The sequence below is a fragment of the Mus musculus genome, chromosome 3 (assembly GCF_000001635.26).
Source record: "Mus musculus strain C57BL/6J chromosome 3, GRCm38.p6 C57BL/6J".
NCBI classification, from domain to species: domain Eukaryota; kingdom Metazoa; phylum Chordata; class Mammalia; order Rodentia; family Muridae; genus Mus; species Mus musculus.
This window is the reverse complement of record NC_000069.6, coordinates 121,972,730-121,999,813: the sequence shown is the minus strand read 5'-3', so window position 1 is coordinate 121,999,813 and position 27,084 is coordinate 121,972,730. Positions and strand designations below refer to the sequence as shown.

At 37.2% G+C, this 27,084-nt stretch overlaps 1 protein-coding gene across 4 annotated transcripts in view; it reads right to left on the bottom strand.

Annotated features, from left to right (window-relative positions):
• Arhgap29 (Rho GTPase activating protein 29) overlaps positions 1-27,084 on the bottom strand; it is a 63,565-nt gene that overhangs the window by 16,864 nt on the left and 19,617 nt on the right. For 2 of the 4 annotated variants that reach the window (NM_172525.3, NM_001356524.1), the window contains exons 2-12: positions 25,699-25,935; positions 17,865-17,999; positions 11,229-11,325; positions 10,830-10,902; positions 9,457-9,505; positions 8,692-8,829; positions 7,888-7,952; positions 7,370-7,480; positions 7,201-7,281; positions 6,884-7,072; positions 6,097-6,234 (exon numbers count right to left, since the gene is read on the bottom strand). In NM_172525.3, coding sequence (NP_766113.1) covers positions 6,097-6,234; positions 6,884-7,072; positions 7,201-7,281; positions 7,370-7,480; positions 7,888-7,952; positions 8,692-8,829; positions 9,457-9,505; positions 10,830-10,902; positions 11,229-11,325; positions 17,865-17,999; positions 25,699-25,903 — 1,281 coding nt within the window. In that variant the 5' untranslated portion in view covers positions 25,904-25,935. The remainder of the gene's footprint in view (positions 1-6,096; positions 6,235-6,883; positions 7,073-7,200; positions 7,282-7,369; positions 7,481-7,887; positions 7,953-8,691; positions 8,830-9,456; positions 9,506-10,829; positions 10,903-11,228; positions 11,326-17,864; positions 18,000-25,698; positions 25,936-27,084) is intronic. The other 2 variants (XM_006501290.2, XM_006501289.3) reach the window with 1 other exon arrangement.

Here is a 27,084-nt window from a genome sequence, read left to right as displayed (position 1 = left end):
AGGATGAAGCCTCTATAGCAGTTATTACAGTGGGCTGAAGAATGAAGGGAAAGGCTGGGGAGACTCGGACGTATTTGACTTGCATGAGTGAGAATCTGAGATTGAGCCTCACACTTTTTTTTCCCCCTAAATTGAAAAAAGGCCAGCTATGATGGGGTGTGCTCATATCCATCCTAAAGGCCAGCTATGGTGGGGTGTGCTCATATCCATCCCAGTACTGGGGAGGGAGACAAGGATCTCCAGGGTCTATGGTCAGCCAGCCTAGCCTATTTGCTGAGAAACCCTGTCTCAAAAGAAAAAGTGGATGGATGGTTCCTGAGGAATGATGCTACTCTGAGCTTCCATGTGTACCCACGGGCACGCTTACACAAATCTATACATACAAAAGGGGAAAATAGTTTGGAACATGGAAAGATAAACCGAAGACACACAGAAAGGGAAATTTTAGTAGTGAAAAAGCAAATTTCCAAAAACAAAGTTACCAAACGACTATACTGGAAAAGAAAAACAACAGAGAGGCAGTGAACTTGAAGCAAAAAGACAGGACAAGATAATACTTCGAGGCTTACTATGGAACTATCAATAAACTCATCCTAAGTGGAAAATATAATATTCTAATAAAACCATTGTTCAAAACTAAAAGTAAGCTGAAACAGCCATATCATATCAATATTATATCATGTCATATCATATCAGCATGCATAGCATATATATCTACTAATTAAGTAGACTAAAAACACAAGGAAAATTACCAGCTAAAAAGAGACTGTTGGTTAGTTGTCAGTGTGGCACAAACTGAGTCATCTGGGAAAGGGAAACCTCATTTGGGGAATTGTTTTCATCATACTGGCCTGTGGGGGACACATTCTTGATTACTGATTGATGTGGGAGGGTTCAGCCCACGGTGGTTGATGTCACCACCAGGGAGGTGGTCCTAGCTTAAAAAAAAAAATCAAGCAAAACAAGCCATGGAAAGAAAGCAAGCCAGCATAGAGCTATTCTGTGGTCTCTGCTTCAGTTCCTTCCTGCAGATTCCTGCCCTGGCTTCCCTTGATGTTGACCCACAACCTCTGAACCAATAAGTCTTTCCTCCCTCTGTTCATCTCAGTCACTGCTTTATCCGAGCAACAGAAAAACAAACTAGGAAAAAGATATCTCAAAAATGAAACATCGGTTTGCTATGATGGTGTAACATTTGTTAATGTAGAACCAACTAATAACAGATTTCAAAATACATAAACCAAAAGCTGAAGGAACTAGACATATGGTATGTTGAAGACTTCTAAACTCACCTCAGTAGAGACACAGTTAAATATAACTAACCAAGAAAACAGAAGAACAGAGTTACAGCTTAGACTAAGGAACTGATAAGAACAAAAGACTAGCCAACAGTGAAAGAATATACACTCTAAAATACACTCATGGTGCATTCACAATTGATCTTTCCAAAGAAATGCCTTTTAATCTCATTGTTTTTCTTTATCTTTTCAATTTTATCAACTTCTTTTAAAAAAAAAAACTTTATACTGAGTCAATCAAAAAATGTAACAAATTTAAGTCTGGAATCATACAACTAATTTTTCTTTCTACAAAAGAATTAAACTAGAAGTCATTATAATAAAAATAATTCTGGAAAATATTTAAAATGCTCGAAAAAATAAACAGGCTTTTACATTATCCATCATTCAAAGAGAAAGTCTCTATGGAAATTAGAAAATGTTTTGAACTAAAGAAAAATGAAAACACATTTCAAAATCTGTGGGCTGTAGGTAGGTAATCTTTAGGAGGCAATCTGAAGCTTTAAAAACTTTATACTAGTGATGGAGGCAGGTCTCAATGAATGATCATGAAAGCTTAAAAAAAAAAAAAAGGTAAACAGAAAGCAAGCTGAAACTAATAGAACTGTGGGAAAAATCAGCTGAAAACTTTCGTCCCTGAAAGATCAATGAAATGTATAAGCTGCTTGCAAGACTGACGGAGTGTATGCACTGATTATTAATTAACATTAAGAATGAAAGAGGAAACATCACTTTACCCACTTAGACAAAGGTAAGCTACAGCCACCATGTATGTATGTATGTGTGTATGCATGTATGCATGCATGTGTGTTTGTTCATCAAGTTGAAAGGGATCAATTCCATGCAAGCCATAAACTACTTTACCTAAGAAATAATTAATTTGAATATACCAAAAGAAATGACTGTGTAGTAAAAAAAAACTCTTCCAAAAATCTCAACCCTGGTTACCACACATGCTGCTAGATAGGAAGAAATAACACAAATCTGATAAACCCCTCCCCGACAAAATACTTTCTCACCTCATTTTATGAAAGCAGATGACCCTAACCCAAACAAAAGACAGTAGACAGGGAAGGAGGGAGGGAAGGGAGAAGAGAGGAAGGAAGGGGAACTGGAAAATAAAGTCCATGATATAGAATCACAGACAAAGCGCTCAGCAAACACAGGGAGGCAATGTCTTAAATAAATGCAGGGCACCTGCAAAGCCTTCACAGCTCCGTCCCCACTTAAACAATAAAGGACTCAATGCTTTCAAGACAGAGCCTGATGTGGGAATTTTCTCTCATGAATTTTATTTAACTGACAGCCTTATAGGAAACTATGAAGATATATAAAATATAAGCAAAAGAACTGTAAAAGGAAAAAGACACACAACTGCCCTTAGTGCAAAAATAGCTTAATTTTCTACAATGAGAACCGGGAGAAATCTACAGATTTACCAAGACTCCAAAATAAAAGTTCATGCAAAAATTGACTATGATTCTTTTTGTTTTGTTTTGTTTTGGTTTTTCGAGACAGGGTATCTCTGTGTAGCCCTGGCTGACCTGAAACTCACTTTGTAGACCAGGCTGGCCTCGAACTCAGAAATCTGCCTGCCTCTGCCTCCCAAGTGCTGGGATTAAAGGTGTGCGCCACCACCGCCCGGCTTTTTATTTTTTAAAAAGGTGTGTGAGTGTGTTTTCTGTCTTCATGCACACCAGAAGAGGGAATCAAAACCCATTACCGATGGTTTACAGATGGTTATCATGCTGTTGCTGGGAGTAGAACTCAGAACCTTTGGAAGAGCTGCCAGTGCTCTTAACCAGAGACATCTTTTTAGTCCCGTTTCTTTTTTAACGGTATTTTTAAAAAGCTAGCCAGGGAGAAACTGCCCTTGATAAGACATGAGCCTGGAGAGCATGGCATCTTCATACACAAAACTACCACGTCTCAGCTTTATAGCCCAAGCCAATGTATCTCCTACAGTAGGCCAATGTCCCCTGCCCCAAATAAACCAAGAATAAGGCTGAAAGACACATGTCCTCATTCCCAAAGCTCACTGTGCAAAGTAGCCAACCCTAATGGTCTATAGTCCCTGCTCACTTTGCCTTTCTTAAGAGTCCCAAATCGTCCAGGCCTGGCCTCAAACTTGCTATATTGCCATGGATAGCCTTGAATTTTGATCGCCCAAATGCTAGAATTACAGGTGTGTCCCACTACAATTTCTAATAAAGACTCTTATACTTAGTTAATCTGATCACTCGTGTTTTCTGCCTGCCAAAGCTATCATTTCCTTGTATAATCTATTGGGAAATGTTAAGTAATGAATTCTCTGGCACGGCTCTTTGTGCTGGTACTTGGTATCCATATGCAAAACAAAACAAAGCAAAATACAAACCCCAGCTTCAATCCACACCTTACACAAAAATGAACTCAATACAGACCACATACGCAAGTGTCAAACTATACAATTTAGCACAAAACAAAGGGGAAAACTCTATGACCTCGGGTTCAGTGAAACTCTTACAGACATAACATCAAGAGCATGACCAAAACGAGAGTACGATAGACCTGAACTTTCCCCTACAAGACATTGCTAAAGTATAGAAGAAAAATTCTGAAATGAGACAGAATACAAGCAAATTCAATCATAAGAAAACAAAAACAAAACAAAAACAAACCACACAATGAAAAATTTAAAATAGTCAAATTGTAAATAAGCCCTTGAAACTATTTTCAATGTTATTTTTAAAGTTCTAATTGAAATGTAATTACATCACTCCCCTCTCCCCTTATTCTGGAAAACAAATGAAAACCATAATTAGATCTTTACCACACATCTATTAGAGAAGCTAAGCGTGTCATAATGAAAGGACACTGAGCTAGAGCTCTCACGCTGATCAGAGCAACTCTGGAGAACTCTTATAGTTTCTTACTGAGCTAAAGATGCATCTGACATGCACACTCCCATATGTTCCTATAAATATGAAATCTATGTTCAACAAAACCTGTCAACAGCTCCTCTTGCAGCTTCATTCATAATGACCCAAACTATGAATAACACTGTGTCCACCTGGTGAATGGACAAACACTGACACACTAGCACAGTGGGCTGTCATCTACCAAGACAGAGAATGGAGCTACGGACACAGGCACCACACTGATGAATCTCAAAGGAATTAGGGGTTAAAGCAGCCTGTCTCAAAAGGCTGTGTGCTATGAGTCCATTATGAGTCACTTTGGAAAAGGAGGGAACATTTACATCAGAAACGCGTATGTTAGCATCTCTACAGCTAATTAACAGGACAGAGACCACTGGCGACTGACAACAGAAGGGCAACACAGATTAGATTTCTTGACTCCCAAAGGTGCAGCAGTTACAGGGATTGATATCTACTTTTTAAATTGTTAGTTGCATGCCAAAAGGGCCTGTTGAATATAAACTCTACAGAATTCTTAAAGACACGAATGAAAATGGGACACGGGATGTCTTATTTTTTCATAAATCACTCAGTTCAATTTTACCATCTTTTTTAAAACTTAAATTCCAAAAAACTATCTCACAGCAATGTCAGATGTTTGGGGTTTAAATCAGCTTTACCAACTAAGGCAAGAAAGGTAATCAATTACCAATGCTCACATTTAAATTTTAGCCAAATAAATCATCAACTCAGGGTATACAGTGAAGAGAAAGAACAAAAGTAACTAAAAAAAAAAAAAAACCCAAAAAACCCAACAACAACAACAACAAAACAAGGCATAGTGATACAAACACGTTGCAGGATATTTGATCACATTGTGAATCCTGAGACTGTGTTATTTACTCAAAAAAACCGATTTCTAGTTGTGGTGTGGCTCAGCCTTAACACAGACCTTTAATCCCTCTGGCCAGATACGGACACACCCTTTGTACACACCTTTAATCCCAATCAATGAAGGTAAAGTTAGTTTGTACAGGGATGCAGTCATGTTTGAAAGTGATGTCTAATTGAGTGGCAGAAAAAATGACGAATCAGAGAAAGATTTGACAGAATAGGACATGCCCAACTCTCATGAGAACAGACAGGAGGATCTATAGAAGAGAGCAGAGAAAGAACAAGGGAGGGGCAGTTTTACCAGGGCAGTTGTACAGAAAGAGGTTATACAGAGAAAACAAGCTAGACATAGGCAAAGACAGAACAAGCCAGAGAATGAGAAGGAGCCAGAAGATTAGAACATATTGCCAAAGTTAGTATGAGGCCAAGCAGAATCTGAAAGAGAACCAGATTGATAGCTTGGAGAGGAGTTTGAGTCAGAACAGCTGAGCAGAACCAGCCAGCTAGACTTCAGAAAGAACCAGAAAGGGTGAGCTTATTCAGCAGCAAGTCTCAGAAGCTGAGAACATTCTAGGTCTAGATAAGATTGTATGGGGCTAGAAGCTTCCAGGCCTAGGCCTAGGCTAGAAGACAGAGGCATAATATATCAGGTAAATAAAAGTTACTTTAGCATGCATGTAATCCCAACACTCAGAAGTTAGGACAGAAGAGTTATGAGCTGAAAGCCAGCCTAGCCTTCACAGCAGATCTTGTCTTGAAACGAGGGGGAGGGTGGATGGAGGGAAGGACAGAGGGGAAAGGGAGGAGAAAGGAAAAGTAAAGAAAGAAGGGAAGGGAGGGAAGAAAGAAATAGAAAAAAAGATAGCTCAAATTATGGATCACTATTAGAAACTTAGAGTCCATCCATATGTTCTTTGTGTCTCAGAGTTTCAAAGTCTCAACCATCTAACTAATCAGATCTCAAGACTTTCTCCTGTGCCTTTAACTATGAAGAAAGTACTTACAGCTTTAAGTGTAAGGTCACACTGGAAAACAAGTGTCCGAAGCTGTGTTAAAATTTCCCTCTTTGTATTTTCTAGATCATTCCGTCTTTCTTCAACATTTGTTACACAGACTTTGTAGTGTTCGTTTGCTTCTTCTACCTTCAAGGACACCACAGAAATAACACTAATCACTAAATTTATACTTAAAACTTACTGTAATTAAAGCAATGTTTCAAAAAATGGGAAACCTATGAAAAAAATCTGAAATATTTTAATTTTCAATACAATACTATGAAATGCATTAAGTAAAATAATTTAAAGATAAACAGCAGTTTAGTTAGCAATTTAAGAATACCAGATTGTAATTGATGGGGGCTATTTACAAATACTATAGTGTCTGCATAAGTAGTAGTCTCCATTTTTAACAGAATTTGTCAAATTATATTTCATAAATGATACAAAGCTTATTATGGTTCAACAGGTATATAACACAGAGACTTGCCTAAAAAGTAGACTTTATAAATAACCAATTCAAAAATGAGAAAGCACTCTCCTAAGATAACTCTAACAAACTCCTCCGCTTGCCAAAACAGTGGTTCTTCAAGTGTGGATTTTAACCGCTGCTGCCACCTGGGACTTGATAGAAGTGATGTCAGAGTCCTGTCTGACCAACTACAGAAGAAACTCAGTGGGCAAGGGCCAACAACCTAAATATGCTTTCCTGGCGATCCTGACTCCTAATAAAGTTTGAGAGTCAGATCCTTAGCAGAGTATTACTAGTTCAAGTTTCAAATAACAAAAATATTACTTTTTGAAGAGCCTCTTCTTCCAACCTCCGCCTTTTTTCCAGTTGTTTGTTGAGATTTTTTGCCAAACCAACACTTGAACTTAGCTGCTCTTCTTCTGCACGAAACATGGACGATTTTGCCTTTTCGTATTCATCTTGCCGCTGCATGCACAACAATTTTGCTTTTTTGAGAGCTGTCTCTGTTTCGAGCTACCCAGAAAAGAACATTAAACAGACTATTAGACAACATTTTAGGGAACCCAGAATAAGACAGGTGGTTTATATATCGCAGGCAATTTTGGATAAACAGGCCAGTGGCGCTCCGGTTCAATGCTAACCAATTTATTCTGTTGCTGCTTCCAAAGGTCTTTTATTTCTTTCCTTTGCTTCTCCATCTCATTCTTCCTCCCAAGTAGAGGCTTTAAAGAGATTAAAAAGAAGTCGCTTTATAAACGCATGTTGGTGTTTAAAAAACAAACAACCATATGCTATATTTATTAATTTTACCTGCACAAATTTATTGGCTTGGAGGGCTGCAATTGTCTGTTGTAGAAGGTGGCTGCTGTGGATGTCACTGAGAAGAGCGTTGGTAAATAGAGACTGCAGTGGCATAAACTCCTAGAACATACAGGTGAAAGGTAAGGTTTATAAGAGCAGGGTTAGAGGCACATGTCTAATATGCTGTGTGTGGCTCAACCCCTAACACTGACATTAGAAAAAAAACTCTTGCTAGAGTTCTAGATACATCCCTGTTTTTCAAAATACAACTTTTGATGCTTTTCTCTAGGTAAATGATTTGGGTTTATATGACACAAACATTGAAATTATGAACTAGTTAGCAAAACTAGTATTAAAATAGGTATTTGTATAAACCTTAAATGCTCTAGTTTTATTCCTAAGGAATAACCATTAAAATTTTTTTTCCAATACAAAGGTCAACAATTATGTTCTTTCCTGTGAATGGACTGGGAAGTCCACTAAGTAGTCTCTTATTTCAGAGCCCAGGGAGCTCACGGAATACTCACTTGTATACCAATGCTAGATCTAGTTGCCTCTGCCAATTTTACAATATTTCTAGTGGACTCCAATTCTGAAAAGGTTAAAAAAAAAAAGACAAAATTAGCATTTTTCTCTACATATACACTCTAAAATTATCTGTGCTTCTTCAACTAAGAAGTGATCACACATATCAGAATGCATCGTGCTGTTATAAGGAAGTGACTTTAAATCTAACTGCTCCTCGGAACCAACTGGGGAACTTTCCAGGCATACGTGCATGACTCTCAGCTGTTAGAACAAGACCTAAGCCAGGGCAGTCTGAGCACACCCCCTGGTGACTCCTACTTCCCTCTGAACATGTCTCATGTTCAGACACAAATCTGATGTGCCCTTGAGGAAAATGGGCACCAATCCTGTCTTGCTTACTCTCCAACTATCAGAGGCCTAGGTAAGACAACCAACAGGAAAGCACCTTCTCAGCTGAGAACACTGCTCACACAGCCACTCAGCAGTCTTTCTCTCTGCTTATGCACCCACTGCGCTCTTCTCTCCACCCACCACACTACCTATTTACACCTTCCGACCCGTCACAGTAGGGCTTCTTTAACAGCAGAGAGTGCTGTCTGTTGTTGTGTGCCTACATCTAGCGGTCAACAGAAAATGTCTAGTTTGTGTATCTAGTGTAAGAAAGCCTAGGTCATGAAAAAACTAATTCTATTTATTAAAATGAAATACACTACATATAAATCATAAAGCCTATGCTGTAGAAAAATGATTCACAAACAATTTAATGTTTAGAAATTAATCAGATGCTCTAACAGAGAACTCACCCAAGTTGAGCTTTTTTTCAACCCACGACACTATATTCTTGGTATATTTTGACCATGTTTTAGCATAGGACAAAGCCAGCTCTATAGAGTCAGTGTTCTTTAACAGCAAGTTGTCTAGTTCTATAGGAGAAAAATTTCCTGAAGATAAAACACCAGTATAAGTATATGTTAAATATGAACACACAGTGATTCTTAAGAAAAGAAGTACTTGGATCCTTAGGAATTCATCAATAACAACTGGTTAAAAATTCACAGGATACGTTTATAACACACCAGTGTTTATGCTTCAAATTATATTGTATGTTTATACTTACAAATGTATTCATTTTTATGTTTATGTTGCATGTATGTTTTGCTTGTATTTGTATGTCTGTGTATCACATTCATGCCTGGTGCCCACAGAGCCAGAAGCAAGAGTGAGATCACATGACACTAGAGTTGTGGATGGTTGTGAATTGCCGTATGGGTGCTGGGAACCCAGTCCGGGTCCTCTACAAGAGTAGTGAGGGCTCTCAGGCACTGACTGAAACACGATCTCCAGCCCATGGGTTTTTAATCTTAATACATATTTCTATTATTTGTTGAGCTATAATCTGCATGCAATTATGATCAGTTTGCTTTATCACATCATCTACTCAAGCAAGTTGTATGTTTTATATGTATTAAGAATGAATATACTACATTACAAAGTACAAAGAGATTAAGTGTATCAAAATATTTAATGAAAGAAATCACAGAATGTTCAATAAAATCTTAAACACTTACCTTTTTCATGGGGTAAGTCCACTGAGTCCACAGAAATGTTTTCAAAAGACTTAACACATAGAAGAAAACAAATCCAAGATTAGAGCAGAAAACAAATCACTTCGTCCAAAATTCTGTTCTGATTTTATTACTCTAACATAATTCCTATTCAAAAATTTCTAAAACTTTTTAAAACTCAGAGGCCTAAAAAGTCTACTTAAATATCACAACACTGAAAGAATTATAGTTCTCAAGACTGAACAATAAAGAAACTCTTTGATTAGGTAAAAACACAAACAAAAACAAAAACCAATGAATCCATGTTAAACTTCAAATTCCACAAATCTAAAAAGGTTCAGAAGTTAAGGAAGCAGTTACAAACTTAAGAGTCTGCAAGCTTATGAGAATGCCCAACCATCTTTTACTATTCTATCACACATGCCTTTTCAAGTTTTTTTTGACAGCTTAAGACAAAATTTCCTGTGATAATAGAAATGCCATACGTATTGTTATATATAACAGATGCCAGCTAAATGTAGCTAACTTGAACATTTGGAATATGGCCAATCAACTAGAAAATAAACTTTTAATTTTACTTATTAATTTAAATTTAAAGAACATTAAGTAATGGCTACATCTTTTAGACAGTATTTAAAAATACCATCTATCTTCATTGTTACATAAATTTTGTTTGTTTGTTTTTTGTTTTTGTTTTTGTTTTTTTGCTTTGTTTCCTGGTTTCTTTGAAGACAAGCTCTGACTATGAAGCTCTGGCTGGCTTGTAACTCACTATGTAGACCAGGGTGGTCTCAGAGATCTGTCTGCCTTACCTCCCAAGTGCTGGGACTAAAGCATGTGGCTAAATACTTAAACAAATCTGATCTACGTGGTTGGGCAATACAGAGGTTATAGATTCAATCAAAATGGAAAACCACCTTTCAGCTCTATTAGGTGTACTGGACTGTACATTTAGGGTTACCTTAACCTTAGTTTGCCCTTCTCTAGAAAAGGGGATAGAATGCTATTTTCTGTGTCCATGCCTGGCCTCCACCTGCTCAAACACAGGACATGTACCCAAACCCATATATCCACCTCCCCGCACCCTCAGCAAAAAAAAAAAAAAAAAAAAAAAAAAAAAAAAAAAACTTCACTAAAGTTCTGGACCACATAACATAGACTCATGAAGAATTAGGCTATTTTCTTAATACAGTATCACTTAGAAAAGTATAACCAAATTATTGCTCCAGAAACTGATTGTTTTATCATATATAAAATTAACTAATCTGCTTTGTTTGGCCTCAAAAGATGAGGTAATCTGTAATCAGAATAATACTAAGATCAACATCAGGAAACGGTTTGTGATAGCAAGTTTAAAAAATTTTTTTTTGACCTACCTTACTTTCTCGAGAAATAGGTAGACGTAGTATCGAGTCACTGCCTACGTCTCCCATAAGGAAGTTTGTGAGGCTATCCAGAGAGGTTAAAAAAAAGCACAGAAATAAAAAGAAATTATTATACTTCTTGGTCTCTTACCGTCAATCTATCGTCTATAATAAATTGTTTTAAGAAACACGTAAGAATCCCATTACACAAACCACAGGCACAGCTCCTAAGAGCTCTATAAATACTTGCGATACAGTCAATAGAGCAACACAGAAGGTAGCTCTTGTCGAGCTGTGATGGCATGTGATACTACCTAACAGTTTATTTTCCATTTATCCCGCAGATTCATGTACCGTACATCCTCACTAAGGCATTCAGGAGCACTAACTTCAACGAGAGTCTTCACTTACATGTTTCCAAAGGTAAATGCCAATGTTTCAATGGAGGAAAAGACTTCTCGGAATATATCGTTTTTGTTTTCTTCATTAACTTCTGTAAAGTTCACAGCTATAAGCAAAGATCAGTTGCAGTAAGTGGAGGAAAACACATTTAACACCAGATTTATACCAAGTCATTTACTTCTTTTAATCACCATTGCTTCAAAGCACAAAGAGGTAGAGACTTAAAATCTACTATACAAGCAAACAGAACATTTCCGTTCTTCATTAAGGGAATCATGAAGAGCATCAGTTTGCAAAGAAGTAGCTGGGATTGCAAGTCCAGTATACATGCATGACACAATCCAACACATCTAAAAGGTGACTCCGTGAGAAATCAGCCTTGGAGTCAGAGTCCATGCTGTACCTGGCCTCTATGGAGTGTCCTGGGTTGTTTGTTCGTTTTTTTCCTCACTTACTGTTCTCTGGAATTTTAAAAAAGAACTAAAGATACCGGTCCATTGAAGTCGATATGAAGTACAAGGTTAATATAAACTATCAACAACTGGAGCCTAGATGCATTTGCATATCATAAATTATATGATATAGCATCACATTAAAAACCCAGTACTTTAGAAAAGTTAAAGTCCTAGTTACACATAGCTTTATTTCCTATCAACAGGCCCTTGGGATCTGAAGTACATGCTAACTGACATAACTTTTTGTTTATAGTAGGGATATTTTGACATTTTGCATTTTGTTAATGAATATTATGAAATACAACCTGAAAAGGTTATTTGGTTTCTTTCTGTGAACTGTTGTTAAAACCCAAGACATAATTTACTAAGGCAAAATATGAAGTTGGAATTGGTCTTTCTGTTAAGCAAGCCATGTTACTCTGTAAGAAGCAGCTGTCCCTTCCAGCACCAATGTATTTACAAAAGAAGATGGTGAAGCTAGAAAGCTACCCTCGCTTTGTATCTTGGCTAAAGTTCGAAAAATAGCTGCATCACCAAAGACTTCATAGGCCTGGGCTTTTTTAGAAGTTGACTCAAATATGCAAATATGGTTAGAAAGCAAGAACCCCTGAACTATAACCAGAACTGTATGTATATGAATATGCCTCTGTAGACTATGGGGTAGTGACACTTAGATCCCTACCTATCATCAAAATTTTCTAAATGTCCCTTATAATAAGAAGAAACTTAAGAACCAGTCAATACAAGTAATTTTAAGAATATTTCTAGACCTTTGCTCTCGTCAAATTGAACAGATTCTACTTCTGCCTGAAATAAAAACAAACAAACAAACAAAGGCAGTAATTTTTGACCAACATGAAACTAACCATAGTTTACAATTGCCCGAGTTTATTGCCTAATTAATATACAGAGTAGATTCCCAAACCAAGGATATGTCCAGAGGTATTTAAAAAAATGTCAATACTGAAGAACCAGTTAAGCAGGAGAACATAACAAATTTATACATTTGTGTACATACATTTATAAATATATAGAACTGAAAAATTCACAAAGCAAAAACTGACACAACCACACTGAGAAATGGATATACTCTCAATAAGTGATAGAAAACATAAAATAAGGCAGGATAGTGAATTCCAAATGATACGCATTAACTAACCTGACAAGACAGATATTTTGTACAACTCTACCCAGAAGCAAAATGCACAAGACACAAGTTCTTTTCAAGTCAATACTTAGAAACACAACTATATTATGGGACATAAACTACCTCTCAATAAGCATAACTATTCAAATTATTCAAAATATATTCTCTGATTTCATGGAATTAGAGTAGAATTAACAGAAAAAAATTGTAAAAAGTTCTTGAAAACTTGGAAATTAAATAGCATACTGCTATATAACCTATGGGTCAAATACAAAGAATGAAATTAGAAGTACTCTGAACAGAATGGAAATAAACATATGAAACGTCAGAATCTGAAAAGGGAGGAAGACACAGGCAATGCTAACGACAGACAGTTTCACAAGAATGGGATGTAGCAACATTTATAAAAAATAACTGAGAGGAGCTTGATGTCTATCAATTAGACCACAATAAAACCATTTTTAATTGTTCATTGAAAAGTACTCTATAATACTGTCTCAATTTTTATAATTATTTTTTTTCCTATAGGTATATCTTTTCATGACACTAAACACAATTAGGAGACACAAATAATTGTTATAATGACTGTAAGTAATAGAAAGGTAACTCTTTTGAGCCATCTTTCTTGTCTTCATTCCTACTCCACCAGAGACCAGAGTCTTGGTCACCTAATGAGACACTGTAAGTGCCTTTCCGTCCCCTTCAGGGCAGCTCTTGTTCCTAATGTGGTTCATTCTTTTGTACCAACAACATATTCAAAACCCTGAACCAACACTGTTCCTTCCTCCTTCCTTCTTTCACTAGATCTCATCCAATTAACATTTTTCCTAAAAAAGGTTCAATATCCTTGCCATGTGAAAGAAAAATTTTGTTTTACCATGTTTCTTCTTAAGGTACTATCCAATCTAATTTCCATTTTTCTCTACCAAATCTCTATGGGATGTAATGACTGTTTTCCTTTCACTATGAATTATCTTGACTTCACCAAGATTGGGCTTTTTTACCCAGTTCAATGATAACTTTTTCTATAAAGAGCCAGGTAGTCCTCGCCTATAATTTCCAGGACATGTTTGGTTTAACCTAACCCTTCAGTAGAGGTACTGAAGGAAGCTACAGGCCACCCAGAAAAGAGTAAAATACTTGTGTTCCCATAACTCCATTCAGCCCTCGAGCTCTCGCTGCCGACTCCTGGGTATGATGACAGGGTCTACAAACAGCCTGCATGGGCTGAGTCTCAGCTCTGTCTCTGACTATACATAAACATTAAAGTCTCTAGTCAGTTTCCTCATTTATTAAGTGGGACAATTATAAACTCAACAGTTGTGGGAATTAAACAATGCAAGACCACTGTCAATCAAAGCACCAGCTTCCATCAGTGAAAACCGAGGGTTTCTCTACCTTAGTCTTCAATCTCCTTGACTTACCTCAATGTTCAACTCTTCTACCACTTAATATGAATACAACTTTGGACAAACCTCCTACTTCAGCTTCCTCATTTACTAAGAGGAAGCTGATCTCACAGGTTTATTCATCTTGGAACTGGGATGATTACAGGAGGGCATCCCTGTGAAGAGTCTAACAATGTCTGCCAAGCAGCAGCATCAATCCTAAATAATATCAGCTATAAGTATCATTACAGACCACTTCCTTCCATCATGACATACTCTACTCTTTTAAAAGTTATTTGTTATAATACATGGAAGAGATAAAGCTTTGAAATGCCAAACGTGGGTTCAAGTTTGACCTTGACTACTTCTAGTGCTGACACAATCTAAATTCACTTCTTAGACATGCAATATCAAGTAGCATATCAAGGATGGAATTAAGTCTCTAGGATCTAGTGGCTGGAATTCCGTATCTATGTGCAGTGCCTCAGTTCTGTACCTTTCTTTAGACAGTTTTACCTTGTGTAGATCTCATCCTAGGCTACTCCCTCTATACCTTCCTAACCCCACAGAACTTCATCACTTCTATACTGCCAAGGAACTACTTGTCCAGGTGCTGTCCGCTCGCTACAGAGCAACTTTACAAGAGCTTCCTTCGGATGTTTCTTCTACTTTCCACTTGCTGTTTCCTATACATTGTTTAGCTCAGAGTTTTGCTTCTAAAATGTTTTCTTTCTTTTCATTCCTACAACTACTGGCCTTCTCTAACCCAATGGCTCTCAGCCTTCCTATTACTGTGACCCTTTACTAAAGTTTCTCATGCTGTGGTGACTCCCAAACATAATTTTGCTACTGTTATGAATCATACGGTAAATACCTGATATGAAGGATATCTGATATGCAGCTCCCAAAGGGGTTGTGACCCCCTTAAAAGAACACATTTTGCTTCTCTAAATTTTAGACTTAAACCTAAAAATGATTCCATAAAAACTTTAGGAAAAAAGATGGAGAGAATGGTGAAACTTCAGAGTATGGAAGGCCATCCTAATAATTCAGACTCAAAACACACAAAAAGGACTGATATGTTAAAGTGTAAAAATAAATAAAGAGTAAAATTATAAACTATATTGAAGAGCTAATGTTAGAAATACGAAGTTTCAATAAATAAATTATATTTTAAGAATATTAAACACCAAGAGAAAACCAGGTAATAAGCCAACTCAAATAAAAGGATGTACAAATGACCCTGAAACATACTCAACTGCCTTCAAACTGGAGAGAATGCAGCTCAAACTCCCCCAAGACAATGGTTTTTTGCTACATGCCTGGGTAACAAATCTTGATAGCTAGCACTGCTGATGGGAGGGGGGTGGTAAACCATCTCCCTTCACACTATCAGAGGGCATGGCTTGAGGGAGGATATGACAATATAAAAAAGCACAAGTTCTCTCAATACCCAAGTTACTAGGAATTTGCCTGACTATGCATAGAAGCATCAGCAGGTAATAATTTAAATATGTACTGGGAATGAACTGGTTAGATTATAGCACATCAACATTATGTATCTCCAAACAGCTTTGAAAAACATCAAAGAAAAGCCAAAGACCTGAGAAACGCTTTATGTGCAGATAAATGAGCAAGAAGTAAGGTACTATCATTTGTATAGCAAGAAGTAGGATACTATCATTTATATAGCAAGGAGATTGTACTTGTGCTTGCTTGTCTGTGTTTGGTGTATTTCTGGAAAGATTCAAAAGAAATCAGTGACAGTCACTGTTTATCCAGGACCAGAATGAATGGCTCCATGTTGAAAAGTCAGGTTTGCAGAACAGAAAGAAAGATGAGGGTTTAACAATGCTGTGTGTCTGATTGAGGCTTGTTTGTCTTTTTCTATTTGCCAATTTATGAATACAGGGAAATATGTAGATATTAAAAACATTTTTCATTTATATTACAAATAAAATTGACCTAAACAGTTGAAAATATTAAGAACATCATAAATTACTGACATATGAAGATGTCTTTATCTGCTTCAAAAATAGGCTGTATCTCTCTTACCATATTGCAAATATTTTGTCAACTGAACTTCCTGTTTGGAAATTGAAAGAGACACAGGAACTACAAATCACTGCCAGATGAATGGGAAAAAGCTAAGAATCTTTCCTTTAAAGTTATTACAAGGTAGACTCCATGTTTACAGGCTTTTTTAAAAGCAACAGAAAGATTCTGTTTTATGTATAAAAACTAAATGTATTGTGGCAACACAACCAAGACTATACAGCCCTGAAGTTACTCTGTATTACGTGTTTGGTTTCATTTTAATTTTGTTTTGAACAGTTTGGCAATTTTGCAAACTGCATCTAGCAGTTAATACATCCAAAAAAGATAGCTGCTCAGATCACTGCTGTTTTTAAAGATGTAATTAGGGGCTAGGACTGTAAGAACCATCTAGATTACTACTCCGTTCCTATAGCTCGCTGATCCTATACAATTGTTTTTCTTGAAGTTTTTCCCCAAAATGAAGAAGACAGGAACTCCCTGCCTCAAAGATGGAAGCACCAACACATTTAGGCTGCTTGGCTCCTGCATTCAAAAATGATTTCTACCAATTTCTTGCCTTCTTAGGTTTTGAAAATTAAGTTGCTATTAAATAAACTCTGATTTAGCCTCAACTATGCAGGTCACTCATTTTTGGAGGGTCTCAAGAACAAAAGCAAAAAACCCCTTGTAACATTTTCTGGTTTCCATGGAATCCTACAGAAACAGTTTCCCACCAACAAATCAATCCTATCTTCCTCTTTCCAATTCCATCCAACACCAAAGTAGCATAATGACAATCGTGTGAAATAATATTATTTAAAAGATTGCTTTACCTCAAGGTTAAAAGGATCTCGAGGCAGCTAGAGCCCACACTCTTGAGGGCTGTCTCTGGAATGTGGACACCAGCCACATGCTGGTGTGCTCCTTCCCCAGGACATCCTGACTGCACACAATAGTCACCGACAACAATTGAGCTAAGTCGCTATTTCCAAGCATGGAAATTTTACTATCTATAGACACAAATTTCCCTATCTAAGTAAAGTTAAATGGTACCTGTAAACAATCTACTTAAAAACAAATCTGGTTACTAAGCTTATTTTTAAGAGTCACAGAACAAGCCACCCCTGTTTCCCTCTTAAAATTGTCTACAGCACCTTTTCCCTCTCAATGCTTCAAATAGAAAAAAGGAAACCACACAAACAGGAAAAGTCTTAAGTCAGAAAGAGATGTGTGGGGGCTGGGAGTGGGGGGGGGGGAAGGGCAGGATATAGGCTACATTTTTATTGCAAAGCCTTTATTTCCTTTCTGCCTCACCCTGACAATGCCTTCTCCTTGTCCTTTCTGAATATGAGCATCTCACCACTCTCTTCAGGCTTTGCGTGTCCAGGTCTCATACAGTAGCCCACTACACTGCAGCCTCACCCGTGACAGCTCAGTTAATGCCCACACCCAAGCTGTCAAACTTCGGAACGGTAGGTAACCTTTTCTTCTGGTAAGTCTGTCCTCCATCATAGCTGGGAGCTTAATGTGCCACCCCGAGGAGATGTGGCCTGACACATGAAGGTGTCACTGGGTCCCTCTGGCCCTCAGTGGCGCACCCTTAAGGAAGCCCCCTTACCTTTCACTTTTGCAGTGAGCACCTCTGCAGCGCTCTGAAGATCTACGGAGCTGAGGTTCTGATGCTTGCTCAATATCGACTTTAAAACACGGAGAAGCTCATCCAGACGGATATGAATGACTTCTTTAAAACAGTCTTTAAAAGAAAAACAAGAAAAATTAAAAATTAATTTCCAGCACAAAATTCTAGAAATCTAAGCTACAGAAGACATCACAAAGCTACTTAGAGTAGAAAGCACTGGTTCCATGATTTCTGCCCCAGCACATATTCTTTTCAGGTCTATTTTTAATTACTACAATTATAAACCATTTTTAGCACTTTCGGAAAGCCGTTTGTCACTTAATTCATTAAGGATTTCAGGATCCCACGTGGTGGTGGCAAGCCTGTAATCTAAGGACTTGGGAGGTAGAGGTAGAAGTTCCAAGTCCATCCTCAGCTATGCAGGGAGTCTGAGGCCAGCACGAGTTACATGTGACCCTGTTAAGAGGGTTAACAGAACTAAGCCAAGCAGTGGTGATGAACACCTTTAATCCTAGCACTTGGGAGGCAGAAGCAGGCAGATCTCTTTAGTTCAAGGTCAGCCTGGTCTCTAATGTGAGTTCTAGGACATCCAGGACTACATGGAGAAAAACCCTGTCTTGAAATTCCAAAACACAAACAACAACAAAAATCAAAACAAACAAAATAAAACAAAATCAAAACCCACAACCAGACTAGTGGGATGTATCTATGGGTAAAAGTGTTTGCTCTGAGAGCCTGGCAACTTAACTCAATCTCTGGAGCCTACATAGAGAGAATCAACTCCCCAAAGCTGTGCTCCACACAGGTTCCATGAAACAAATGCACAGTCACCAGCAGCAGCAGCAGCAGCAGCAGCAGCACCACCTCAGGATTTCAAGGCTATTACAATGTGGTACTTTTTCATTTTTTCCAGTATAAACATATTCCTCAGACTTCTCCAGGCAACTAAATAGTGTCATTCCCATCTCATGTCTCTTAATATACATGGCAACACACTCAAAATCCCTAAAAAAGTTACGTTTCCACATTAGAATTGATACTCTGCATTAATTATTAGTTATTAGAAACCAGTAACCCACATGCACATGTGTAAGGATCATTGGATCTACACATTTTAAAAACTGGGGAAATTTTACTTATAAGATATACAGATCTGGCCGGGCGGTGGTGGCGCACGCCTTTAATCCCAGCACTCGGGAGGCAGAGGCAGGTGGATTTCTGAGTTCGAGGTCAGCCTGGTCTACAGAGTGAATTCCAGGACAGCCAGGGCTATACAGAGAAACCCTGTCTCCAAAAACCAAAAAAAAAAAAAAAAAAAAAGATAGTGAATTTTTTGCTTATTACAAAAATTCAATTAGTTGTTAATGATGAAAAATTGCTGAAGAGTAAAGAAACCAACACTTCTACCTACTCCTGCAAAAGTTGCAGCAGTTCTAATATTCTTAGCAGTGTTCTTTCTGGGCCCAGTCCACTTCTGGCTAGAATGTGCAGATCAGACTACCTACCACCTGTGTAGCTTTGTAACTTATCATCTGAATATTTGAAAATGCTTTTTATTGTAGAAAGGGAGGGTGGCACAGGTCTTTAATCCCAGCACTCAGGAGGCAGAGGGGAATAGATCACTGAATTTGAGGCCAGCCTGGTCTAAAGAGTTCCAGAACAGTCAGAGTTACACAGAGAAACAATGCCCTGCCCCTACAAAACAAAACAAAACAAAACAATTTAAAGAAAAATACTGTTTCAAAATATTTAATACTGTCCAATTTCATGGTCCACAATTTTATTAGACAGAGTTATTTAAAAAAAACCATTATATAGATGAGAATACTGAAACACAACAAATTTATCAGGTTTATTGTACTGTGGAGCCAAAATTTGAACCCAGAGTATATAATTCCAGAATTCATACTCTGTTTGTCTCTATTGACATAGCTTTAAAAATAACAAAAATTGTACAGTTATTTCATAATTTCATCAATTTTTTATAAACAATGAAAGATAATAACCATAAAAAAAAACTATCTTTAGGATAAAGAAACAAAAATATTCTCCCATCACATTAACTATTCCCTTACTAATATCCCTATCAAGAAAGAAATGAGAGGATGAGAGGGCTCTGTTAAAGGGGGCTCCCAGGATGGCACTAGGAGAGAATAGAGACTTAGGACAGCAGCTCTTAAGCTGTGGGTCACAACCCCTTTGGAAGTCTAATGATCCCTTCCCTGGGCTCACCTTATACCATCAAAACCCACAGATATTTGCATAACAGCAGCAACATTACAGTTATGAAGCAGCAAGGAGAATCATTTTATGGTCGGGGGTCACCACAGCATGAGGAACTGTACTAAGGGGTGGCAGCATTAGAAAGGTTGGTAACTACTGCTTAGGAGGAGAGGCCTGGTGGACAATTACAGGACACCAAGGGAGTGCCGAGTGCCGTGAAGACAGGTGTGAGACCCCAGACCTTTCTTCTCTGCTCTGGAGCTTGTGATGTGATGCAGTGAGCAATTTCTCTTCACCATACACTCCCATCATCCTGTGCTGCTTCACACTGCAGAGCCTTGGGGGCTAACTGATCATCCACTGTGAGTCAAAATTCACTCTTCTCTTATAGAATTACCTGCAGTGTATTCCCTTTTAGAGAGTTTTTTTGTTTTGCTTTGTTTTGTTTAAATACTGTAGAACATGCAGTAACTGTCAGCATACAGGGCTTACCAACTTGAACGTCCTTTACTCTTACACAAGAAGCCTTTACATATGCTGAGGTTGTTCCCAACCAACTTCAGTAGAAAGTAGTAACTGAGTTACTAAAAATACATTTCATTCAAACCTCAAATTGTACTCTAACTACTTCCAGTTCCCCATGATTTAATATACACTCCTGAAAGTCTATAAATCAACAAAAAATCTAAAGGGAAGACTAATCACAAAGGTTCATAACAGGACATTAGCATAGTCTAGTAATTAATTTATCCAGGAACTTCACAAATTAGCAGGCCTTCAACTATCTGTACTGGAATTGTTCAAAGAAAACAAGTTTCACTTACACCAAACGTTCTTTCCCTTATAGTAAAGCGACCTCCAGTTAATTTTATGAAGAAAAGCTCCCCTATCCTACCACGCAACTGGCAACTTTTCAAAACTTCCAGGAGTTTAAATGGTTCCTTTAAGCTACACCACGTTATCTCCCCTTCAAAGAACCAAACTAAGCTAAAACAAACAAAAGAACAGTGGCACAGTTAGTAAAAGCAAGAGGCTGAGACTTCATGTGGTAGAAACAAACCTACAGGCTTGGACTAGGAAAACCAACCCAGGCTGCCACGTTTTTAAATGAAAGGCTGGGATTGTGAATCGATAAGAGTATCTCCTTTCCTTTCCTCATAAGGCTGCTGTGAATAGCAACTAATAAACATGAAACTGCCTTTGTCTTAATGCTTACAAATGAGAGCCTTACAAGGAAATCTATAAGATTCACACAAAATGTATCTGAAAAGAGATACACTTAACAGAGATTTAGTAAAAGAAATACTTATAGCCTTGCCCCACAATATCTTGATTAATAAAAAAGTGAAATTTAAATTTCACTCTATCATAAAATCAATATTAGTATATAACTTGGAAATCAAATAAGAGTACATTGTATTAAAACATTTCTGTATTTGTCAAGTTACATTTATTATCATTCTGTACTACACCTAAGTACAAAACAATTTTAAACACAGCCACCACACAATGCCTGCCTTTGATTTATACTACAAAGGTATTGCAGATGGAAATATAAAGAAATTTAACTAGATTTCTACAACAGCAAAACAGTATCCCACCCAGTGTTTGGGTGTTTCCCTGTCAATGTGGCACCCTGCACTTTACTGTATTGTTTACCCACTTAGTTTCACCCGTTCATTTTCTGCTACATTCATCTTATCAAGTGAAAACAGATTAGCCCGCTCTACTTTTTGTTTCTCAGCCATTAACACAATACCACAGTGTTTATACTGCAAACACTTCATGGAAACGCTTGAGTGAATACATGAAAAAAAAATCATGGTGTTTTCCTTGATTAAAAAAAGAAAAACTGACCAATTTAAAAAAAAAATGGTTTTGTTAATTCAGCTTGCTCAAAACAACAAAGGAAAAAGCGCAGAACTTATAAGCAGCAAACCTCTACTTTCGCTGTGATGACTTCTGAATTTACAGGACAACTGTGGACCTTGAGTACAGCAGCTTTTTTTTTTTAACTAGCTAGCTACCTGGTAACTGTAAAACTAGTAACAGCTGACTTAAAGCACTAATGAGAGTTTTATATGTAAGAACTCATTTAATAAACAAAATCCACTGATGGATGTGCTAGCACCTCCTTGGTTCAGGATTACAGACAACCAGCAAGAAGTGGAATGAGGGCTGCTGTGTGTGTGCTAGCTCTTATTACATAATAACCTTGAATTAGCCATCCTCCTGCCTCAGCCCCTCAAGTCCTGAGATTACAGACCCAAGTCTAGGTTCTGAATCTCTATAATAAACTGTCATGAGGTTAAAGGAGTTACAGAATAATGATAGTTTACAATATGTGATTTATATAATAAACTTGCATCTTTCATCTTTGTCTATTTAAAATAAAAAGCAAAAAAGGTAAGGGTAGAGGAGAGGAGAGCAAGTGAAAGGGGGATGGCTCCTTGTCATCTCCAGTACTAAAGGCCGAGAGGAGACACTGGTTCAAGGCCGATCTGAGCTTCATAGGAAGACTCTCAAACAAAACAGCACAACCTGACAAAACAAAACCAAAAACAACTAGAAGAACAAAGTAATTGTAAGCTCTGATTAAAATCCATTTAAAATTGTGTTATATAAATAAAAGTTACAAGAATATTCACAACTCACAATCTGCTCTTCCAAATATACTTTATAATATCATTTTATACTTTCAAACATGAAGTAGCAGAAAAACTAGGAATATTGTGCTGTGTGTGTTCCTTCTATGTAACTAAAAGGTTTTAAATTCTCGGATTCCAGAGGTATGTTACAAAAGCATACTTTAAAATTCCTTCATGAAACACTGGAGATGGCTTGGCAGTTAAGAACACTTGGGCTTGGTTCCCAGCACCTCCATCAAAACTGTTACTCCAGATCTAGGAGCATCCTATACCCCTCTCTGGCCTCTGTGCGCACTTGATACATGCGTTACACAAGCAAAACAACTTACACAAACAAAATTAGTCTTTTATTTTAAAAAATACTTCATAAACTAGGAGAACATTTGTGAATCTGTTATTTGGAAAGCATAATAGTATTCCTGGGGGGGGGGCAACCATAAACCTGAGTTGGCCTTACATTACATATATTCTAATCCACAATTAAACATAGAAATTAAAGTGAGTATCTTTAGCCCCTTAATGTAATATGCATAATTTCTTCCTATAATTATTAGTAATGCACCTTAATGATAGTAGATAGGAATCTCACACTTAACATTTCACACCTGCTGCTTGTGTAAGAGTGCAGGGGAACCTCACCTTGGTGATGAGCTCTGGAAGAAGACACCAAACTATCACTTGCCTGAGGCCAGTAAGGATTCAGGCCTCAAATCTCTCTCTTTAAGGAGTTCATTTATTCCTAAATTGAGTCAGCTAGAACACCTGCATCAGTGTGTGTGTGTCTGTGTGTGTGTAAGGGGAGGGGGAGGAAAGAGAACACATGAATAAAACTGTATTTCCTGTTAGAAATAGAGGTCTTTGATAATCACTAGTTCTTCAACTACTAAAATTGGTTTCATAGTTCTACTAGGAAACTTCAATGCAGAATTTGTCATAAAACTCACAAAAAAAATCAGTCTTGGGGAAAGAGGGAATACTCTGTAAAAATTCATCACAAAACTTGAAGATAAATACACTGAACTATGTTCAGCTTCAATCTCTCTCTCTCTCTCTCTCTCTCTGGGTGTATACATGCACATGTATGCTGTGTGTGGAGGCCTCAAGTTGAACTCGGGTATCTTCTTTGAGTTCTTTCCACTTTGACAGTATCTTAGTGAACATAGCTTACCAGTTGCGGTTAGTCCAGCCTGCCAGCTTGTCCCTAATATCCTGTCTTTACTGGAAGGAATTATTGGGGGCCTCTGAGCTTGCTTGGCTTCTATTCTATATAGATTCTGAGCATCCAACTCTAATTCTCATACATTTTTGTTCGTTTTGTTTTTTAGGTATTATTATTGTTGTTGTTGTTGTTATTGTTATTATTATTATTATTGTGACAGGGTTTCTCTGTGTAGCCCTAGCTGTTCTGCAACTCACTCTGTAGTCCAGGCTGGCCTTGAACGCAGAGATCTGCTTACCTCTGCCTGAGTGCTGGAACGAAAAGAGTGTGCCACTCCTGCTGGGCTACATGAACCTTCTATGTCAAAGAGTAGTCTCCTACTGTATGTTATAACCACCTTTCTCTTTTCCCACTGAGGACCAGTGAGAATCTTCTTAGGCTCTGGATTGTCTACATATATATTGAAACTCATACATTTTTTTAAAGATAAAAGATGATACAACTTGTTTTAAAATATCATTTTAAATTTGTAAAACAAAGGATAACTATATAAGATGTGGATTTGAAAGAATATAAAATTCTCCCCAAAAATAACAATAGAAATTCTAATACAATTCTTATTTATATTAACTAAAACTTAAATGGAAACATTAAATTATACTCTACTATAAAGTGAGGTAAATACTTTATTACCTAAAATATTATTTTAATAGCCTTTTAAAAAAAATCAACCAGTATAATGGACTATACATCAAAAAGAACAAAAACAACAACTTAAAAGTAAAAAAGCAAGGCTTTATTATGAAGCCATACATCTTTGAATAAATGGCAGGTTTGTTGTTTTGTTGAGATGTGTTATGAGTATAATAATGTGTTTAGGGTATCTTTCTAGCTAGCTGCCATCCAATCATCCATAGCTAGACTTCAAGATGGAGCTATTAAAATAAACAGGACTGTGAGTAACTTCTTTAACATGTATACAATCTCAAAAGAACAATATATGATAAAAACTTTACTAAAATTTTGAACCTTCCATTTCAGTCCAATTATTTTGGGAATTTCAACTTGAAAATTATAGTTAGGTTTGAGAAAATTAGTATAAACATAAGATATGGTTTTGGGAAACAAACATCTTAGTTATATGCTCAAATATATTTGTTGGAATCTGATAAATGTCTATAAAGGCCCAAGAGGCCTCATATAAACACCAGAGATCTTCATTCCTTATGTCTAGCAATGACACAGTGAGCTGGTGTTTATTACTAAAGAGGAAGAGGTCTCTGAAGCACTCCCTGTCATTGACATCAAATGTGGATAGGAAAGTGGCACTAATAGCTGAAAGACAGGTTCTCCAGTCAAGTCAGAGATGTACATTTTGGATTAAATTTTGGCAAGAATATGAAAAATATATTTTAGACTGAAGTGCCAGCAGGGTAAATTACAAAGTCTGCTTCTCACAGATCAGTACCAGGAGTGTTTAGATTTCAGTGTTCTCAAGTAAGCCAATGTAAAATACACTCAACTCTGCTCAAAATCCAAAACTAGTTTTTCGTTTGTGCGCTTGTTCTCTCGCACTTAACAAGGCTTTTATTATGTATTGTACTGTTATCTGGTTAGAAAAACATTTACATTGTAAGCATTTAACGTTAATTTTGGGAAAAAGTCATAAACTAAGTAGTGAAGAATGGCCTGCTCTTGTCATGGGACACACATTGATGCATTATTAGGCAGGCGCTTAAGTTTTACAAACTACGAGTAAGAATACTGAGAAAAGTTGACAAACCTGAAAGAATAGCTTCTTTCAAATATAGCAACATATGGGAGAACTTCCTGACATCATTCACCAGCTCCTTGATGTACTCCGGATCAAAACTGGAGCTGGAACTTACGGACTTGAGCCCCATTTCAGAAGTTGTAATAGCAGCAGAAGGTTGGCCTGATGCCCAAACACGCTTTTTCTTTGCCTTTTTCTGTTTGTGAGCAATCATCCTCTCATTTAACAGTCAGAAAAACTGAAATCCTTAAGGGGACAAGAAACAAAAGAGAGGGGAAAATAGCATATCAGCCAAGAGATATCATACTAGGTTTCACAAACAGCCCCCAGCCCACCTCAGCGTTCTAGTTCTAGAGAAGGAAACACTGAGCCCAATGACAGCAGCTGCCACCGAGTGTCTGACAACTCCATGATAAGCAAACCCTGGGATGCAAGCTCCTACCATTCTTTTCATTTCACAATGCAAAGAGCCTGAGCTTTCCGGGCTAAAATGCCTATAGATTCCCTACTGTTATCAAGTTCAAACATAGATAAACCTTAGTGCTAACATTTGTGCTCATAACTACTTTAATTCTTACAATAGAGAACTTTCCTTTTTTTATTGTAAGGACAGTTCTAAAGCATCACTTAGTAGACAGTCATGTTTTCCCTTTGCAGAATTGTCTTCAAAACTAAAGGTGAGATAGATTGAGAGAAAATCTTCTCCTACCACTTACTGTGTGACCTCACAAGCTGTTAATTCATCTCTTCACTGTGATATGCTCATTCAAGGAAAACATACTGACAACACCTACACCAGAGATTACCGTCAGAGTCAGATGTGGCAATGATACAGAAGTGTCCATTCAGCACATTAGTTCAATTAGAGTAATTTTCAGAGAATGCATATACATGCATATGTATCTAGCTTATCCAAACTTGTCAAGAATATTTCTTTGTTGAAAGAAGTTCTAAGAATGTCTAGTAATCTCACATACCTCAACTGGATAAATAAATAATCTGACTAAAAGAGTAATTTCAGGATGATATAGTAAAAGGGCAATACTTGACATAAGAAAAACTTGTATTTTAATCTCAGCTCTAATATTTTCCAAATGTGCAATCGATTCAACTAATTTACAGGCTCATCTGAAGATTAAAAGAGATCACAAAATAAAAAGGGTCTTCTGTTAAGACATCTAATTCCAATGTACTAGAACTCAAATTTTTGTCTTTTTATCTTTATTTAACTATTCTAAAATTGAAAGTCCTTATTTTGGTTGTGCCTCTTGAAATCAGAAAAGAAACAACAAAGTAGGGCCAGGCATATCCTATCACATCCCAGACAGAGTCAGGAAGGTCTCAAGGGTTCAAGGCCAGCCTGGACCACATATCAAGTTCCAGGATAGCCTGGAC